The sequence below is a fragment of the Numida meleagris genome, chromosome 1 (assembly GCF_002078875.1).
Source record: "Numida meleagris isolate 19003 breed g44 Domestic line chromosome 1, NumMel1.0, whole genome shotgun sequence".
NCBI lineage: Eukaryota > Metazoa > Chordata > Aves > Galliformes > Numididae > Numida > Numida meleagris.
The window spans coordinates 130,418,697-130,437,641 of NC_034409.1; the positions used below are offsets into that span (position 1 = coordinate 130,418,697).

Sequence of the window (18,945 nt, forward strand, 5' to 3'; positions counted from 1 at the left end):
GTGTGGAAGGGAACTTGAGAGTCATAGTGCCTACCAGGTTTCTTGTTCTCTTTTATGTGACTGTAAATTATCAGGTATGGGCCTCTGTTGAGTGCTAGGTGCAGAATCTCATTTGAGGCTGAAAGAAGGAAGTATACCTTAAGTGAGAAGCCAGAACTTCATTGTTAGAATAGTTGAAATCTTAAACCTAATGATCTTTAATCCAGATCTAATTGTAAGTTAGTTGTGCTTACCATTTCACTGCTGCTGCAAGTCAGTGGTTTCATCCTGAGGGTGGTGAGCTTTTATGGTGAGTAGTCAGCAACAGATGTCCTTCAGGAGGAGCAGTGTGATCGTTCACGTTGATGGTTTCATCTTCTTTTTAGGGATGATTTGAGATGCTCTCTAGAGACATCTGTTTGTGTCCCTTGATTGCACTTTTCTCTGCAGCATCCTGCATCTCCACCTCCCAGTGCCTATATTTCTCTACTCCACGACATTTTGTTAGAACTGTAAATCCCTCATTCTTTAACTGCTTGTTAGTGCTATCTGTATGAAACCGTGTCTTCAGCATGCCAGGGTAAACAAAAGTGAAGCCCAGTTACGAGTAGACACCTGGTCACTTAGAGAAATTGCTGTCACAGCTAAATCAAGTAACAGTTACAGGCAGGTCAAGAGAAGTTCAGCCAAAGTAAGCCTGACGAACTTTAATCCTAAGGCCTTGCAGATGCAGCATGAAGGTTTATGAACTGCTGCTAGCAGGGGCAAAAGGTGTTATAGGGCTACAGCTATGTTGTAGCAGGAGGGATAAGCTGGAGGATGAGTTCGAACAGGCATGTTTGAGAAGGACAGGACAGTTAGATGGGATATATCTTGTTGCCGAGAGTTTGAGGGGATGGGAGTGAGGTTGGACCTGGAAAGCCAGTGATGTTTTCAAGTGGGCTCTATATGCAGAGGTACCCCTTCATCTGATGGAGGTGGTTCTGGCTGATACTCCGAACCGTGAGTTCCCTCCAGGGAGGGATCATGTATTTGCATCTGTAGCTTCAAGTTAAACTTCAGCACCCCCAGTCATTCTGCATTCTGCTCCAGTGAAACGAGAGAGGACTGGCTCCCCGGAACCAAAGGCTTCCAGTCAGTTTTGTTTCCCACATTTTCAATTTTGTTCTGTGCCAAGTTATTCATTTTCTTCTTTTCCCCTCTTTCTTTCCTCAGTAGCCGCATTTTAGATAGTCCCTTACATCCCTTTTGACTGCCTCTCTGAAAGCATGCAGCGGCTCAAAGACACAACTTGCAATGCAGAGGGAGCAAATGGGAAGATGCAGGTGGTATGTTGGTGTTGTAAATATTGCTTTGAGCACTGATGTGACAGAAAGGAGATTTTCTGCTTTTCTGCTGACTTGCTGGGACAAGTTACAGAAGGTATAAGTTGTCTTTACTCTGCTTTTCTCTTTTCTCCTTTCATCCCTGTTGTTTTGACCTCTGTTGTGTAGTTTTCCCTTAGTGTATTACTGCTGAGTGTAGTAGAGGTCATGCTGATTAGTAGTAATGTATATCCAGCTAAATGAGGCTGACGAAGAGCTTTGGCATGGGAGCAGGCCCTAAGTACACAAGGCTGAGACCCTAAAGGAGGTGACAGCTGTGGTGAGCAGGGAAGGAATGGGAATGTGAGGTCACTGTCTGCTGTGAATACTCATTGCTATCTGAACAAATATACCTTCAAATCTGTTTCGATTCTACCAGCACCTCTGTTATGCTCCTCGGGAATTTATTGACTCCTGTCTTCTGATTTTTGTGCGTATGCCCGTGAGGAACATATGTGGGTGGTCAGCTGGCGTGTTGGAGAGGTGCTTTGTAAAGGTGAGGAGCATCGTGGGTTGTAATTAGCACCTAGGCTATATGGAAGTTGCTTTGATGGATTCCTCTTGCAATTGTGTTGATTGCTCATTTTCAAAGGAAACTTCATAGCAAAGCTGTCAATAAAAATATAAGACATCAGAACTTCCAGACGTTCCTAGTGGAAGAGTGGGTGTTTTGATGTGTAATCTGGCTCCTAGGAGTGATGTGCTCTGTGAGAGTTGGTTCTTGGGTAGAGCTGTAATGGCAGAAGGCTCTCCCCTGCTGTTTCTGTGAGTTTTGTATAGGAGGCTTTTTAAATGTGTGGGAAGAAAGGCTGTTGAAAGCTACAGAACTCTGTGCTTTGAATTCAAACCTCAGACTGCTGTAGATTTCCAAGTGTAAGTGCTGTTTACAGTGAGTTACAAATAATTTCCTGCCTGAAGTCTGAATCTTTACGTTCTTAGCTTTTCTTGTGGGTTTGTTTTTTCCCATCCTCATCTCCCACCTTAGTCCTCTTTCTTCTCCTCTAAGTAGATTCCTTTAGCTTCCAGTATGTAATCTTTAGGTGTGTTTGTTCTTGTGCCCTTTGGTATTGTGTGCTGCTGCCAGGGCATACCTCTCTGATCATTCACGCATATTGCTTTAGAGCGTACAGGTGCCAGCGGTGATTCTGCAGCCAAGAATGAACACCGCTGCTAAAATAAGACTTACAGTGCAGCCGCCGATGCTATATATTGCTTCCTGTTCTACAAATTGAGTTGCTGGCACTGTCTACTAATGGTTGTTTGGTCCTTTAAATGAAATCTTCTAAGCGTTGCCTTGGGAAGTTCAGTGAAGGCTGCGCAGCCCACGAACACCTGTAGTTTAGAAACATTGCGTACTCTAGAAAATGTACCGTCTCTGTCTCTATCTGCTTCTCAGGAATAGTCCCACAACGAAGCCTTATGCTGTTCCAACAAGGAGAGCAGCTGAGAAACGCTTGAATTCCCTGCTTTGCGAATCTCATCTGGAAGCTGCCAGGATTTTGTACGGGCAGATGGAGTATAATAATGCGAAGTAGTTTCTCAGTTTGAGAAATTTATTGGCCTGTTCTGTGCAAATGTATGTATGTTCCCATAAAAGCCGTATTTTTTAACACAAGCATTTCACATTTTTAAGAAAGCTATTTTTATCCATTTTGTTGGATTCCCGTAAAGCAGAGCATCACGCGTTGGCCTGTAGAAAGACTATAAGGATCTTCAAGTATTTGCAGTAATGTTTGCCTTCTCAGTGTTGCGGTTCTAGATAAAACCTCTAGTTCAGTTAGTTACAGCCTGGTGGGGGTTCTGGTCTGGAAACAGTTGGTATCTCACAAAGATTGTGTGTTGGTGATCTTGCTGCTTGTAGCACTGGTGACTGGTTTTCCTCATGCATCAAATGTTTTTATATATATGTCTTTTACAGTGAGGGTGGTGAGGCACTGGCACAGGTTGCCCAGAGAGGTGGTGGATGCCCCATCCCTGGAGACTTTCAAATTGAGGCTGGATCAGGCCCTGGGCATCCTGATGTAGCTGGAGGTGTCCCTGTTCACTGCAGGGGAGTTGGAGTAGGTCACCTTTAAAGGTCTCTTCTAACTCTAAGGATTCTGTGGAGGTGTGGATGAATGTGCTATCTTAACACTGAAATGTGTTCCTTTAGATATACATGGTTAGATGAAGCATTTAGTTATAGGTAATGTAGGTGGATATCCTTCTCAAAATTATAAACTATCTACAGTGTATTTCATGATGTGGTCTAAATGGTACTTTTGTTCTTCCTGTGCTGAGAAATATGTAGGAGACGGAAGCTATGAAGCAGTGGGCTTGGAGGTAATTCTTGTAGCCTGTGTACTTCTGTAAACAAACAGAGCCCCAAAGATGTAATTCAGGGAAGACCGAGTGTTACTTCTTTACTTAGTGTTTCATATTCTGTGCTTTTAGCCTTCTTCTGCTGGGAGCTAAGCTCTTAAACTGAGCCTTGTAGCACTGTCTTCTCCCAGAGCTCTGTGCTGTCAACTGCCAAGTACATGGAATCTTGAAGAAACATTGTATCTTGAAGTTTTGCTCTATCTTTCAGTGGGAATTCAAGGTTGCGGTGAGCTTTTTTGTTTTGTCCTGTTGAAAGGAGCCTTTCTGCTGTGGCTTTCTTTTTCCTATCATCTGTTGTGATTAAGAGTTTTCTGTGCCTTTCTATTTTCTATGCCTTTTTCAGAAGGTTTGGTTTAGCTGATAGTTATTCCACTTTTCTTTTTCCATGGCCAAACTTGAAAGAGAAGACACAAGCCTTTAATGTTATAAAATAGAATCATTATCTTCAGAGCCTGACCGAGAAACAATTGCCCTTTTGGTCAGGCTTTGCTTCCTGCTGTCTCATGTAATTAGGTAGCGTCACCAGCTTCCTTCATCTTACCAGGGAAATGGGGAAGGTGCCGTTTGCATCACGTATAGTTCAGCTGACTTGACTTGGGCTTGCTCTTGCTGTCCCCGGCGGCACTCTGCAATCATTCCCATTGTATTGGGTCTGGTCCTGCAGCTTGGCTCGTGTCGCTGGTGCTTGTGTGAGTGCCCCTTGCTTACTGGGGGGAGGAGGGAGTGCCACTCATTGTGTCCCAGCTTTCCAATAGTTTTAGGCATATACAATCCACGTGTTTTCAGCAGGAGAAACGAGGCGGCTTCTTAAAATCTAAAAAGCAAAGTTGGTGGCATTCATCCATTCAGCGATGGGTGAGAATAAGAAAACAGCCCTAACTTTGTTTTCTTGCTTTCACTAACACTGCTGAGCTAGCAAATCCTTGTATTTTCAGTTTCATAACCCACTTATGTGTGGTGTGTGGTTTCGAACAATTAAAGAATCACTTCCAAAGTGTTCTGTGTCGTGCAGGGTTTTAAACCTGTTGCTCTGAGAAGTGTTTTTTGAAGAGAGAATGCCTATTTATCTTAACACCTGCGAGTAAAACAACTGCAAGTCTGCCATTCAGCCTTTGTAACTCTCTGGTTTTGGAATAAGCTTGTATTTAGAAATGCATCTCTGTTATTGGACTTAGAACTCGTATCTACAGAGAGAATGGGTATAAAGTGCTTTATTTGGTCTAAAACTAATGCAAAACCGAACGCCTGGAAACAGATGGTTCAGCTTCTTTCAGTCTTTTTGAAGCTCGGGTTGTTTTCTTTCTAAGCAAAAGAAAATGACTTAATGACAGCGATGTTCTTTGAGGTTGGCTGGAAGAGCTGGTGCCATGTAAATGATGAAATGTCTCCAAAGTTGCCTCAGCAAAAATGAGTCTTGTGGTTATGCAGGAATGTGGGCAGTGAGCTTGCAGTAGTGATGCAACTTTCTTGCTGCGTCGATTTTTGTCTCTTCTGCCCTATGCACACGAATGCTTTTTTTTCCAATTCATTTTTGGTCTTTTTAATCATAAGGTGTTTTCTGACATTTAAACTTTGCAGAGACAGCTTTAAACCAAGCCTAATTGATATCTTTTAGCATAATTTAACTTATCATCTGGGTTTTAAAGTGCAGGCAAGCTTCGGTGGTTACATTTTTGTTGGTCAGTGCAGTGGATGCAAAAGCACTTGTGCTCTTTGAGTGTCCATATATGCTTTTGTTTTGGCAGAAGTGTTACCTCCTTAGCTTTGTTTGCAGAGCACAGTGTTGGACTGCTTGCTGTTAAAAGGCTTCAATGAATTCTGCTTCTTTTTTGAAGTTTCATTTAACTAATTTCAATAGAGTCAAACTGATACAAATGGGGGCAACTCAGCTCCTCTGCAAACTGTTGATTAATCCCATTGCTCCACTCTTTCAGTTCATGTGTGAATAATTTTCTCTTTACCTTACTGCTGCCATCTCTTGTCTCGTAGGCACATGGTGCCCATCAGTAATGAAGTACTGCTCAGTGTTTGGGGATGTGTATTGCAGGTACTACTGTCAGTGTCCTTAAAGCCATGACTGATGAAGAACTAGGAAAGGGACTTTGTAGGATCTCGCTGTTGCAGGCCATTGCATCAGAAACGGAACTTGCTCCAAAATCAGAATCATATTTTTAACAACAACCAAAAAAAAGGCCCAGTACAACAAACAAAGCAATCAACACCTTTGTTGATGTGCTATTTTAGTATTTTTCATCAGATGTTACATAATATCTGAGCTCATGCATTTTTTATTTTTTTTTTAATTGGGGTTTTAGCCATAAATGTCAATTCTTTGTTGTAGGAGCTAGAGCATTGGGTTGGTCTTTTTCAGACCACACACATGTCAGTCACGGGGGACTTCCCACTTTTCTGACTCAATAGCTTGCAACTGTTTGGGATCTGATAAGTAGGAGAGCTGCTGGCTATCTTCTTACATGCGACTGAGCCAAGGTAGGTGGCAGCTCTTCATTCATTCCCAGCTCTTCCGTAATCTCCAGGCTGTAAATGTTTTGCACTTTCTCTTATAGGCAGGTTTTGAGACTGTAGCTTTATTTGTCACTGTTTGTGTTCAGCACGGAACGCAACTAGCTTAGATGGGATTTTTGGAGTGTCACTTTGTCACTGGCCTGACCACACTTGATTGCAGGAGGGATGTTGCTGAATTTCCTTTCTTGCTCCTGCCTTTCTTAAGCATCTCCAAGTATTTAGGATGGCCTGGGAAGATTTGATCATAGTTAAGTACAGAGTGGTATACTAGCACCACATTTCGCTGGTGGCCCATTGAATACCCAGGAATCTGTTAGCAGCCTTGCTTTTTCCCTGTGCATGCAGATTTTCTACTTTTGTTTGGTATCCGAAATGTAGTGATTACCATGTCCTTGTTATGGATTACTGCTATCTCCTTTAATTAGCCCAACTGCTGTGTCTTCTCCCAGTGCATAGTTTTGCCCTGTATTAGGCGCAGATGCCCTTGGAGGAATGTCTGCAGCCATGTAATGTTTGGAAAATTGCTTGTTTAAGTTTGTGCACGGAGTACGCGCACCTAACTCTTGTTCCAGCTTGCTGCTGTTTTAGCAATATCAGAAGTAGGGAATGTGAGGGAATTCTCTCATACCTGGCAGCAAAAATAGAAGCTGGGATCAAAAGTGTGTGAATAAGAAAGGTGGCTCTGGCTTTGCTTCTGAAGCAGCGACAGAAGAAAACAAGGCAAATGCTCCCTTCTCAGCAGTGTGGTCGTGCTTGGCTTTCAGCTTCATGCTTTCTGGGCCTCGTTGAGGTGTGTGTGCGCTGAGGGAATATGGGGATATTTATGTGGGAACCTGACCAACAGCAACCCTCTGTCTTATACTCATAGGGTTGGGGTAACACCCTAGCAAAGGCTGAGTGCGGGGCCCAGGGGGGGATGGGTGAGGCCTTCTGCAGAACTTGGAGGGGGAGGTTCCTGCAAGAAAGCTTGGGGTTCTGAAACTTGTGCTTGGGGAGTACTTAAAGTTTATGGGGAAAAGTTTCCTAGGTGCATCTTCCAATGCCAGTAGGAAAGAAGCTGCTCTGGTTTGTATTTAAATATGTTGTGCTCCTTATGCCGTAAGAAATGACATAAGAATCTCCCAGGAAAGGAAGGAGGGCACCTTCCCAATCTTCTTTTCTGCTTTACTGTGAAATTCTAGAAGAATGACCTTGAGCCAAGATTAGATCATTAGAATTCAGAATTCTAATTCCAAATAATGAAATAATTAGACTGCTGACAGTGGAATATATTTCAAAATCTTTACCGCAACATTCAGTTGGCTAAAAGTCATGAACGGCAATTTTAAGATAAGGAAATTCAAGGTCAATATGGAAATAAACTCTTAGTCATGGAAGCCAGTATTTCAACTCCTTGGCTTTCCAGTGATGTTCTTGCTTTAGTTATTAAGGAGAATCTTACCTTTACGTATTACTAATGAATGTGTTTCAGTTTTACTTCTTACTTCATCCAGGCGCAAATGTTTGAAGCCTTCCCTGTCTCGTCTTCATAAATGGAAATGCAGTGAAAAGTGTAAATTTCTTGGAAAGCTTTGACTCTTAAGCTGTAGAAGCCAAGGTTAGAAAGGATCTCGTGCTATATTTATGCCACTGTTGTGACAGCTGAACGGTCTTCATTACTATTTCTAAATAGTTCTTGCTGGTAGGTGTGAATTAGTTTTTTCAGTGTTTGATTTCAGATCTTCTTCCCCTGAGAAGTTTCCCTATTCAAGATGGAGTTGATGTGAGCAGATTAAAAGCAAAACAAACCCCAAACAAAGCAAGAAACCCACATGTAATGCCCCATTTCCCCTCCTTAAAGCTTGCATCCTGGAAAGCACAAAGTGCCATAAGCGCCCTTTGCTGGTGGCATAAAAACATGTAGTTATGTTTGAACGTACTTTCTGCGAAGTGGCAAAGTCATGAGAGTACGGGTGTGGATTACGATCTGCTGAAAGGCTTGCCTCTTTCATGTCTGTGCAACCAGCTGGGTAAGGCCCTCTAACAGTTGTTGCAGGTTGTGCAGCCACTGGAAGTAGCAGCAGCGGTCTCTTCAAATTATTTCCAGCTCACGTTAGGCTTGTTCTCCTCCTTTGACTCTTAAGGTAGAGGGAGGTAAGCGAGTGTACTTAATAAATGGATACGCTACACTTGGCGCAAAAAGAAACATGAAGGCCTGTGCGTGGGCCTGCGCGTAGCGTAGTTACCTCGAGGTGCAGGGGTGATTGCTGACGTTTTTATTTCTGCTCTCTGTGCTACCTCTGGCACACAGCCAGTTAAACTGCGTATAAAAACAGCCCTTAAACATTAAGTCAGCTGTTTCTGAGGTGCAAATGACCCCAAAGTTTATTCTTTTTCCCCTTGGAGTAGGTGGGGGATTGGTTTAGAAATCTGCGTTAACTATTTGAGAGTTACGTTTCTTTGAGAAATATATCAGTAGATATATTTAAGATTTACTTTTTTCTTCTCTTGACTGGGAGTACGTATCCCTGGCTGTGTGCTGGATGATGAGGTGCTTTGTTGTGTTGCTTTTTATTTGGTTTGGTCTGTCGGTATAGAAGAAAACTTATGGTCTTGAAAACACAAATAATCATTGTTGATCTTTAAATAAAAAGGATATGTGTTCTTTCTTGTTGTGTTGTCACAGGCACGCGGTTCTGGTGACTTGTTAATGCGGAGATAAATTGGGTTTGCAAATGTCAGCATTCACTTACACTGTAAAAATAATTATCTGAGCCCTCTACTTTTGCATGGAGTATTAAGTATTTCTCCAAAGATTCCAGAATTCCTAATATATGTTATAGTTTTGGACCCCTCACTACAAGAAAGACATCAAGGCCCTGAAGCATGTCCAGAGAAGGGCAACGAAGGTGTGAGGGGTCTGGAGCACAAGTCTTATGGGGAGCAGCTGAGGGAACTGGGGTTGTTGAGTTTGGAGAAGAGGAGGCTCAGGGGAGACCTTATCGCTCTCTACAACGGCCTGAAAGGAGGTTGTGGTGAGGTGGGAGTCGGCCTCTGCTCCCAGGTAACAGCAATATGAGAGGGAATGGTTTGGAGTTGTGCCAGCGAAGGTTCTGGTTGGACATTAGGAAAAACTTCTCTGAAAGAGTGATGAGCCGCTGGAAAGGGCTGCCCAGGGAGGTGGTGGAGTCACGGACCCTGGAGATGTTCTAGGAACATGTAGATATTGTACTGAGGGATGTGGTTTAGTGGGAAATATTGGACTGGATGATCTTGGAGGTCTGGCTGGTGTAAGTGGGTGGCAATGACTGAGACAGTGAAACTTTAAATCAGTGAATATTTTTCTGCCTGTATACCTAAGAGGGAGTTAGCTGAGTTATCAACAGCAGATTAAATGATTAAAGAAATTTTTTTTTTTTGAAACTGCAAGCTATGATGAGAGTAGTGTCCTAATGCTTACTAGTTTAGCAGGCCTAAAAACCTAAATTTTAAGCATAAAGCAGGGAATAGACAAGTCTCCTTTCTCACTGCTGCACTGTGAGAACAATGACATGAAAAACCTCTGGGCACTAGACGTAGTCTTTACTCCATTCTGCTGATACAAGTAAAGGGAGGAAGTGCATTTCATTTACAGTTATTGATGAAGGAAGGGAAAAGAGCCACTACTGCTTGGTTGCAGATGAGGTTACTTGTAGCAAGAAAGGAATATACTTTGGAAAGAGAAACTTAAGCTCCCTTCCTCATTAGATCTCATCGTATTATTTCAGATGCCTCGTGAAACTTTTTTTAGTTATCTTTAGGCCTGGGAGAGGTGCTACAAAGTATGTAAGTGGTGGTGATGATTGCTTGTCAACTACATCAGTGTTTTCTTCTGATCAGTTTAGTCTGGTAGGGGCTGTACTCTGTTCCAAAGTCACAAGATTGTTCCTATTGAATTACAGAATTCCTTCTGCTTCATTTTTTACATTTTTCAGGTTAGGGGTTGCTTTTCTATCCGTGACACCTACTGCGATGTGGAGGGCTAAACAATTTAGCTTTTGGAGGAATAGAATGGAACTAAGTCTAGTTGTATTCTTCCAAGAAGTTTTATCAAATCTCACATCAGAATTTTAAAAGTTGATACTGGAAGAACTGAATATGTTTTACCATCCTTTCTCCCTTCAAGCAGACAACACATATGCAAAGGTTTCCTTTTTATCCTACCGGGTCAAATAATTGTAATGATTTGAGTGACTTCTACGTAGATGGACTTTTAAACTCTTGATCACCCTGCTTTCCTTTTGCATTTTAGCGCAAAAGATGATATTGATATTGATGCCCTTGCTGCTGAGATAGAAGGCGCGGGAGCTGCAAAAGAGCAAGAGCCTCAGAAATCCAAAGGCAAAAAGAAAAAAGAGAAGAAGAAACAAGATTTTGAGTAAGATTTTTTTTTTTCCTTCTCTGCCTTATTTTATTTCATTATGCAAAACTTCATTTACTTAAGTACTGTAACTTTTCTTATTTTAGTGAAGATGATATCCTGAAGGAGCTGGAAGAACTGTCAATAGAGGCACAAGGAGGGAAAGCTGACAGGGAACCTTCTACAGGAAAGGTGAACACTGTGGGGGAAGTGGGGACTACGTAATAGGAATTAGTTGGGATACAGGACACCTCTGTCCTAGAAAAGTTCTAGTTTGTGGTGTGGTTGGAACTCCTAAGTGACACTTAGGAGTTAGTGTGTATTTCTGATTATACTTGATCATAATTTAATAGTGAATATCCCTTGTGAAATGTTTTACCCTAAGCAGAGTCTTTGTGTGATGATCATCATTCACAGTCAATCAGAATAAATTTTAATTGTGGGCTGAGTGTAGCACGTTCAACAGTAATACTTACTGCTTTTCAAAATTTGTCTTAAGGAAGAGAAGTTTTTCTTGACGTCTCTGAATGCTGCTAAGTCTCAAAAGCATGTTGTTTTTCATGGCTGATTTAATCATTTAATTACCAGGTTGAAAATGACAACGAAGATAGCTTATCAAAACAAGACAAAAAAAGGAAAGGAAAGAGTAAAAAAGCCAATCTTGAAAACGACTATGACAGTGAGGAAATGGAAGATAAAGATAGAAAATCTAAAAAAACTCAGAAAGCAAAACAAGATGTACTTTCTGGCAGCGATGATGACGATCTTGAGATTCAGCCTAAGAAAAACAAAGGGAAAACTCAGAAGTCAAACAAAAAGCACGAACTGTCAGAGGATGAAGCTAATGTTAAGAAAGGCAAAGAGCGTGCGGGGACGTTGTCTACAGGTGAGAGCGGTGATGAATCGGATGAGTTCTCCCAGCCTAGAAAAGGACAAAAGAAAAACCAAAAACAGAAGTCCGGTGCTGCTCTTGGAAGTGGGGATGAGGAAGAAGAATCTTCATTCAAAGTAAAAACGGTAGCTCAAAAGAAGGCAGAAAAAAAAGAACGCGAAAGGAAAAAGCGTGAGGAAGAGAAAGCCAAACTGAGGAAACTGAAAGAGAAGGAGGAATTAGAAGGTGGCAAGGAACCAGCAAAGCCAAAGGAAGCTCCAAAAAAAGCTGAAGAGAAGGCTTCTCCTGAAGTCGCAGCAGCCCCTGGAGACATTCCTGCAGGAACAGAGGGTTTGTAACGTGGTTTCTAAAACTGTAATTTAAACATGATAGTTTTTACCAGGGGGCCAGAGCGTAGGCAGGCTTTGAAGGTGATTTGTTGCTTTATTCTAAATTGGGAGTAGTAGTCATTTGGTAGCCTTGTCTTCCTCTTTGTTGGTTCACACGTGGCTATTTTTTCTGGCCTGTAGTTTTTTCAGGTACGGATGTAAACAAAAGCCAGATGGTGAATTCTCATTGCCATGCGTACGTAGCAGTCCTGTAATGTAAACATCATTTTTCAGCCCAATTATTGTTAGACATCTGTTACAATAAGTCTTCAGGCCCCGTCTTTGTAACTTAAGAGACAGTTTTATTTTTTATTTTTTACTATAAAGTACCTATATGGTAGCCTCTGAAAATGTTCCTCATGTGGAGTTATTTATAGTATTGGAAACATTAATTGTATTTGGAGTCTTTAAAATTTCGGGGGTCTTTGATCTTGTCTCTTCTTTCTGTAGCTGATGACAATGAAGGGGACAAAAAGAAAAAAGACAAGAAAAAAAAGAAAGGTGAGAAAGAAGAAAAGGAAAAAGAGAAGAAAAAGGGGCCCAGTAAAGCCACAGTTAAAGCTATGCAGGAGGCCTTGGCTAAAATGAAAGAGGAAGAGGAGAGGGCAAAAAGAGAAGAGGAGGAACGCATAAGACGACTGGAGGAATTAGAAGCTAAGCGCAAAGAGGAGGTATGGTGTATTTTACTCTGAGGGCAGAGTAAGGGAGAGGGTCATCTTAACCTGTGCTCTTGCTGCTGCAGTTGCTGTATTAGTCCTTGACATGTTTTCTTATCAGTGGAATAAACACGTAGCTTTTGTGCAAAGTGTGCTTTAACATTTCTGCATGTTTTTTAACCTTGCTGTAGGAGCGATTGGAACAAGAGAGGAAAGAAAGAAAGAAACAGAAAGAAAAAGAGAGGAAGGAGCGTTTGAAGAAGGAGGGAAAGCTTTTAACAAAATCTCAACGAGAAGCCAGAGCCAGGGCAGAGGCTACTCTTAAACTACTGCAAGCTCAGGGTAAGTTGTATTGCTGCTTGTTAAAAAAATAAAAATTAAAGGTCTACTTTTCATACCCCTTTCTCCTCTTTGCATTTTTTTGACTATATACTGAGTAAAGCTTTGTAAAGCTACTGCATTCTACTTGCATTTTAGCTGTGTTTTACTGTGTCTTTTTAAATAGGTTTAGTTGTTTGTATGTTTTTGTCTTGCACTTAAAATATCCTTTTTTTTTTGTATATATTTTACTTGGGGTTTTAAAGGTGTCAATTATGAAGGTCTAGGAAAAACAACTTATTTCCGTTGCATAATCCAAAGGTCAGCAAAGGCAGATGAGCTGGGCTCTGCACCTCTTGTGAGACCGGTGGTCTGGATCCTCTTGCATTAATTCATGTACTCACTTGAGCAAATGCATTATTTTGCTTGAAGTCAGAGGAACAGCGCATCTCGTTACGTTTGCTTCAGGAAAAGGATATGTAGAAGCTTTCCTACTTCTCAGTCAGATATAATCTACATCTGCCTTGCAATGAAGTAAATGTGTTGTAATCCCATTTTGTCCCTGGTAACTTGTTTCTGTGGCTAAGGAAAGCATTCCAGAGGCAGAGGAGTATTCCTCTCATATTTTGAAGAACCACTGTCTGGCTCTGTGCTGTTAGGGAGCGTGAAGGGTTAGAAATCTCTGTAGCTAATAAATGTTTGAATCTTTAAACATACAGTAAAGTGGTTGTTTCTCTTCTGTCACTGTTGTAATTACTAGAATCTTTCTATTTCTTTGCTGTCACAACTACGTTTTTCTCAAAGCAACACAGCTTATTAGATGGGTACCTGAAGGACTTCTGAGTATTTCAGGAGGTGCAGTGGTGATTAAAGGAGTAATTTATTTTGCACCAGGCTTCTTTTTTTTTTTTTAAACAGAATCCTTTCCAGTGTTACAATATTGGAAGGTAAGGTGATGACTTGAAATTGCCATTATTTTAATACCTAGAAAGAAAAAAAGCTCTCCTTTAAGAGGGGAAAAACAAAACAAAAATGCCATCAAACCCTCCAGAAATAAATTAAAAAAAAAAAATCAAAAAAAGAGCAAAAGACAGAATACTATCTACTAACCAACCTTAAGCCCTTAAGAGGAAATGTGCATCTTAACTGTTCCAGATTGCCTGTCAGTTTCAGACACTCATTTTCAATGAATTTTAGCATAGCACACTTTACATTGACATACGTTTTTAAACTTGAGGTATGTGAGTTCATCAAATCCTATGGAAATTTGATAGATCACTGTTGGTTTTTTTTTTCTGTTGGCAATGTAACTTCTTTAGGAGTGGTCAGAGTATCTGAAGAACTGCATTTAACATTGCTCAAGTTTTGCTGCTTTTGAAAATCAGACTTCTTTTTGAGAGTTAAAATATGGATTGAACATACTTTCTGCTCTTTTCCTTCTATCTTGCATTTCTTGAAAACTGGTTTTCATTTAAACTAAAGCAAGCTGTCACCTGATTTTTTTTTACAGTATTTCATTTTGTCCTAACAATGTTTTTCCAGGTGTTGAAGTGCCATCCAAAGACTCTGTGCCAAAGAAGAGGCCAATATATGAAGACAAAAAGAAAAAGAAGCAGCAGCAGCCAGAAAATAAAGAAGGTGTGGTTTGCATCTAATACTTGATAAATTAGTCACGCTTCAGGAAATGTTTGTGGAATAAGTCAGCTAGACCTATATTAATTGCACTTGAGAGTGCTTACAGGTTTCTTCTGTTGTTCTTTAGCTGTGCTTTTTTTGTTGTTGTTTTTTAATGTTCAACATAAGTAATGTGGCTACTACCACTTAAGAATAGAGAGCTGAGCAGGCTTGTCCTCTGAATTACAGATGCTTTTTTTTTTTTAACACAACAGTATAGCAAGAATGGGTAGTTTATTAGTACCAGTTCATTCTTTCTTGTATTTGTTAGAAAGTGGCTTTTCATTTAATGTTCAAATCAATGGTGATTGTCATAGCTAGTAACTGAACTTGGACTGGATGATCTTGTAGGTCTTTTCCAACCTAGCTGATTCTATGATTCTGTGAACTATCACATGAATGCATGGAAGGCCAGGTGTTTCTCAGATAAACTGCACACTTTAACTGAGTATGTGGGACTTCAGTTAGTTTGCTATCAATCGGAAGTTTTGTTTACTTAACAGCTCAATTTAAAATGAAACTTACATGTGAAGCTGTATGTCTAACTGTACTTTGAAGTTTGGCCTTCTGAAAGAGTGTGGAAACTAATTTGCTTTCTTGCAGTTTCAGAAAGCTTGGAGGTAACTTCCCCAGCTGAAGATGCTGTAGAACTAGAACCACTGGTAAAAGAAGAGTCTCCTCTTCCAGCAGAGCCAGGTTAGTAGTAATGCTAATAAATCCCAAACATGCAGTAATACTCTTTGGCAGTACTGTGTGGCAAATATTTGTTTTTAACACACTTCCTCTGTACCTCATTGGTCAGCCACTCTCAGCCCCCATCCATTCTCGAGGCAGCTGCCTCCCTTTCAAAGGGAAGAACGGATGAAATTTTGTGGAGTAAAAAGGCACGAAGCCTCAGAATGAGATTGTAAAGGTCCCTTATTCTTGGTGAACTCCTTTGTTCAATTAACTCAGGCAGCTATGTCATGTAGACACATTCAGTGTCCTATGATTAGCTCCCTTGACTTTTCATTTGTTTTCTGAAAGGCGGTTTTGTCAGATGTTAGGTGGGAGCTGGGGGGAAATTCGTTGCTTCTAGTGACAGTCCTGCAATCTTCATGGTGATTGTATTCTCAGTTTGAAGTGTTTTGTTTTCCTGAGTGCTGAATGCAGCGAATATGGATTAGCTTGTAAAACTGAGGTGGAATCAGCCTGCTGAGTGATTGTTGCTGTCATTTTTCCCTAAGCGCAATATTTACTTTGGCAGAATAGCTTAATACTGGTCTTCATCCTCTGAGAGGAGACAGTTTCAATTTTTACCCTTATTCTTAAGTCAGGCAAGTAGTGACAAAGTTTCCAGCTTTGTAAAAATCCAACTGCATGTGTGCTCTAATTCTGGCTTGATGTATCTCTTGAAGGAGCGATTCTAGTGCCATAAAAAAATGAAAAGAGCTATCTGGCAGGAAATCAGTTCCTAGCTAATGTTACAGCAGTCTGAAATTTATTCTTTCTTTACATGAAATTTCATGACTGTGTGTTATTTAATGCCCCTTTTGGAGGGGATTAAGAATCTACATTTTTCAATTTGTCTATTAAAAGCTGCAGCCTCTTCTTATATCTGATCGAGCTCCTGCTGGAATGAATTAATTTAATCTCGAACTCATGATGTTGTATAATTGTGTCAAGTCACCTGGAGTCTTAAAATAGCAATTTCTGTATACATTTCATATTAATTAAGGACTACAAGTGTGGTTACAGCATTCATTTGTTTCCCTGTCACTTTGCTACACATGGCTAAGGGGCATAATTGGGCAGCTCCTGTCAGGAACGTGGTTTTGGTAGAAGTTTGTGAGGCGTGTATGAGACAGGCACTTGCATGGTGTACAGAGAGCAACTACATCAATACTTTATCTGTCTTCCAGAAATAAGCTGTGCTAGGCAAAGGTGATAGAGCTGTGAGATTTTTGTGGAGAGGACTGAAGGTTAAGTGTTTCTTAAGTATGCAGCATTTTTCTATTTAGGGAATATGGAGATAATTTGGTATAATTATGATAGCAAACTTGTACGTTTCAGTAGTCCATATGCCAAAGGAAAGGTCATCTAAAACTTTGTATATTGATGAGCTGTTTCTTGTCCTTTAATACTGGATTTCTTCCTTTTCAGAAGAAAAGGAGGAAGAAGAAGAAGCAGAAGATGCAGGCTTGGATGACTGGGAAGCTATGGTTAGTGATGAAGATGGAGAAAAAGGTGGGCATGTAAATAACAAATGGATGTATTTTTTTTCTGATAAACAGTTGTTCTCGGGGCTTAGTTTCTTGTTTGTGTTGAAAACAGTAGTGTGCTTAGACTCCTTGCCTCTCCCTGTTAAATGATTTGCAAGGCAAGTGTGAGAAGAAATAGACAGAAGATTCTCTGTTCCATCAAAGGCAGAGCTTTCATTAACTGAACAAATGTGGCTCAATACTCCCCTTTGGAAATGTATGTGCACTTATCACCTAAAGTAAAAGTAAAGTAAATCAGTTGGAATTCTTTTTTATCATAATGGGAAAAAAAAAGGTTTAAAAAAAATCCCCTTCTCTTAATGTATGCCTAAACCTCATCTGAGAGTCAAGGGAAGGTTTTTTACTAGATACCGTATTTCTCTGGTAGCTATTCCAAATTCATACTACAGAAATCTGGCAACATCTAGGGGGGAATACCTTTGACACGAGTTCTCAAAGAGGTGAGAGGCTGAAGTGTCATGAAGGTTGGTGTGCATGCATTTGTAGTAAGTTCTTGATACCTTCTGTCCTCTCCTTTGAGAGGGAAGCGCAGAAGAATTAGCAGAACATTCATATTCCCAAGCATGTATGCCAAAGGCTGTATTCTGTCTGTTGTCAATGAGAGCATTTACTGGGGTTGTTAAGAGCTGAGCAAGAAAGTAGGGATAATTTCTCAGATGTTTTCCTCCTCTGCTGGAGAAAGATACATTGCCGTGGGTCTTCCTGAACAGGAGTTGATTACTGTAGTTAGTGCTTCCATGATCTGTGTCTCGAGATCAAAAACCATTCAAGTATTTTTGATTTGCTCAACCATGGAAACTTTACATTTCATTACAAGTAATGCGTTCCTGTGGTCTTAGACTGTTCTACCTTGAAGTACTAATGGCTGCTAACCTTCATTAAAGTCTTTTGCCACTATCCCGAGGAGAATGTCGCATTCCACTTCTTGCTACTTGTATATAAAGGATCTGCCAGTGTGATGTGGGGAACCTTTCTGGGAATTAGATTTAGTGTATTACTAAGCTGATGGACTCCCAGTGTAGCAAGGAAACACTGCTAATCTCTAAGAGCAGTGAGCCTACTAGCAGCTTCGTAAGGAGTACAATGGATAGCTTTAAAGAGTGTTTGATTAGCTTGGCCCTTACGATTTTACAGGTGTGGTAACTGGGAAGCTTTCAAAGAAAGATTAGTTGCAGATAGTTCTTGTTTGTTTGTTGAAGAATTCCTTTGGCAAGTATTGAGTCTCCTAGACTGCTAAGCAAACTCAGGATGAGGCATTCAAAGATGTAGAAAAGCTCAGTTGTTCTTATTATTCTTTCTGCTTTAATATATCTTCCTGATCAGGAATTCACTGAATCCATAGTGTTGAATTTGGAGCACTGTTTTGTTTAGAGGTGTTAGTGCATCCGTTCCTGTTTGAAACGCATAGAGCTTCAGAAAATGTCACTTCTCTGAATTTCTGCGAATGGCTTCAAGTGGAAGTACGCTGCTGATCTCATTCCTCCCCACACCCAGACTTACTTTGCAGGTTCTAAATGCTTAAGTCAGCAGCTCTGAACATGAAACAGTTCTTATATTTACAGTTGACAGTTGATCTTGCATAGCACTTCTGGGATGGAACCTAATCTCAGTCCTCTCTCTTAGTGGATTCAGTAGGCTCTCTTCATTTCTTTTTGTTGCTCTTTCCCCTGGAAATGTGAATTTAAGGAAGTTCTTACTTTAGTTTTTATTTTTTCATAGAGAGCAAACCTGTTCACATTGAAGTCAAAGAACAAAATGAAGTAGATGAGGAAGAAGAGGAGGAGGAAGAGGATGAAGAGGAAGAGGAGGAGGAGAGCGAAGAATCTGAAGATGCGGAAAGCGAAGGGAGTGAAGATGAAGACGAAAAGACTTCAGATGAGAGGGATGCGGATTCCCAAGCCGCTGGAAAACAATCTATGGAGAAAAAACCCAGCAAGGAAATTAGCTCTGATTCTGAATATGACTCGGATGATGATCGCACTAAGGAAGAGCGTGCTTATGACAAAGCTAAACGGAGAATTGAGGTATTTGGATGCAGCTTTATTTGGGGAATTCTCATGATGTGTAAGAACAACGTAATTTTCAGTTCACAGAAAGGCTGTGTTGTGACAATATCTAGGCAGGTCCAGAAATTGGGTTAATTGAGGAAAAATACCTGGTTTTGCCTG

The 18,945-nt window shown here is 40.7% G+C and overlaps 1 protein-coding gene across 1 annotated transcript in view; it reads left to right on the top strand.

Annotated features, from left to right (window-relative positions):
• EIF5B (eukaryotic translation initiation factor 5B) overlaps positions 1-18,945 on the top strand; it is a 32,823-nt gene that overhangs the window by 1,453 nt on the left and 12,425 nt on the right. The window contains exons 2-10 of the mRNA XM_021413083.1: positions 10,501-10,626; positions 10,716-10,800; positions 11,197-11,830; positions 12,319-12,539; positions 12,716-12,866; positions 14,385-14,480; positions 15,120-15,212; positions 16,659-16,742; positions 18,497-18,801. Coding sequence (XP_021268758.1) covers positions 10,501-10,626; positions 10,716-10,800; positions 11,197-11,830; positions 12,319-12,539; positions 12,716-12,866; positions 14,385-14,480; positions 15,120-15,212; positions 16,659-16,742; positions 18,497-18,801 — 1,795 coding nt within the window. The remainder of the gene's footprint in view (positions 1-10,500; positions 10,627-10,715; positions 10,801-11,196; positions 11,831-12,318; positions 12,540-12,715; positions 12,867-14,384; positions 14,481-15,119; positions 15,213-16,658; positions 16,743-18,496; positions 18,802-18,945) is intronic.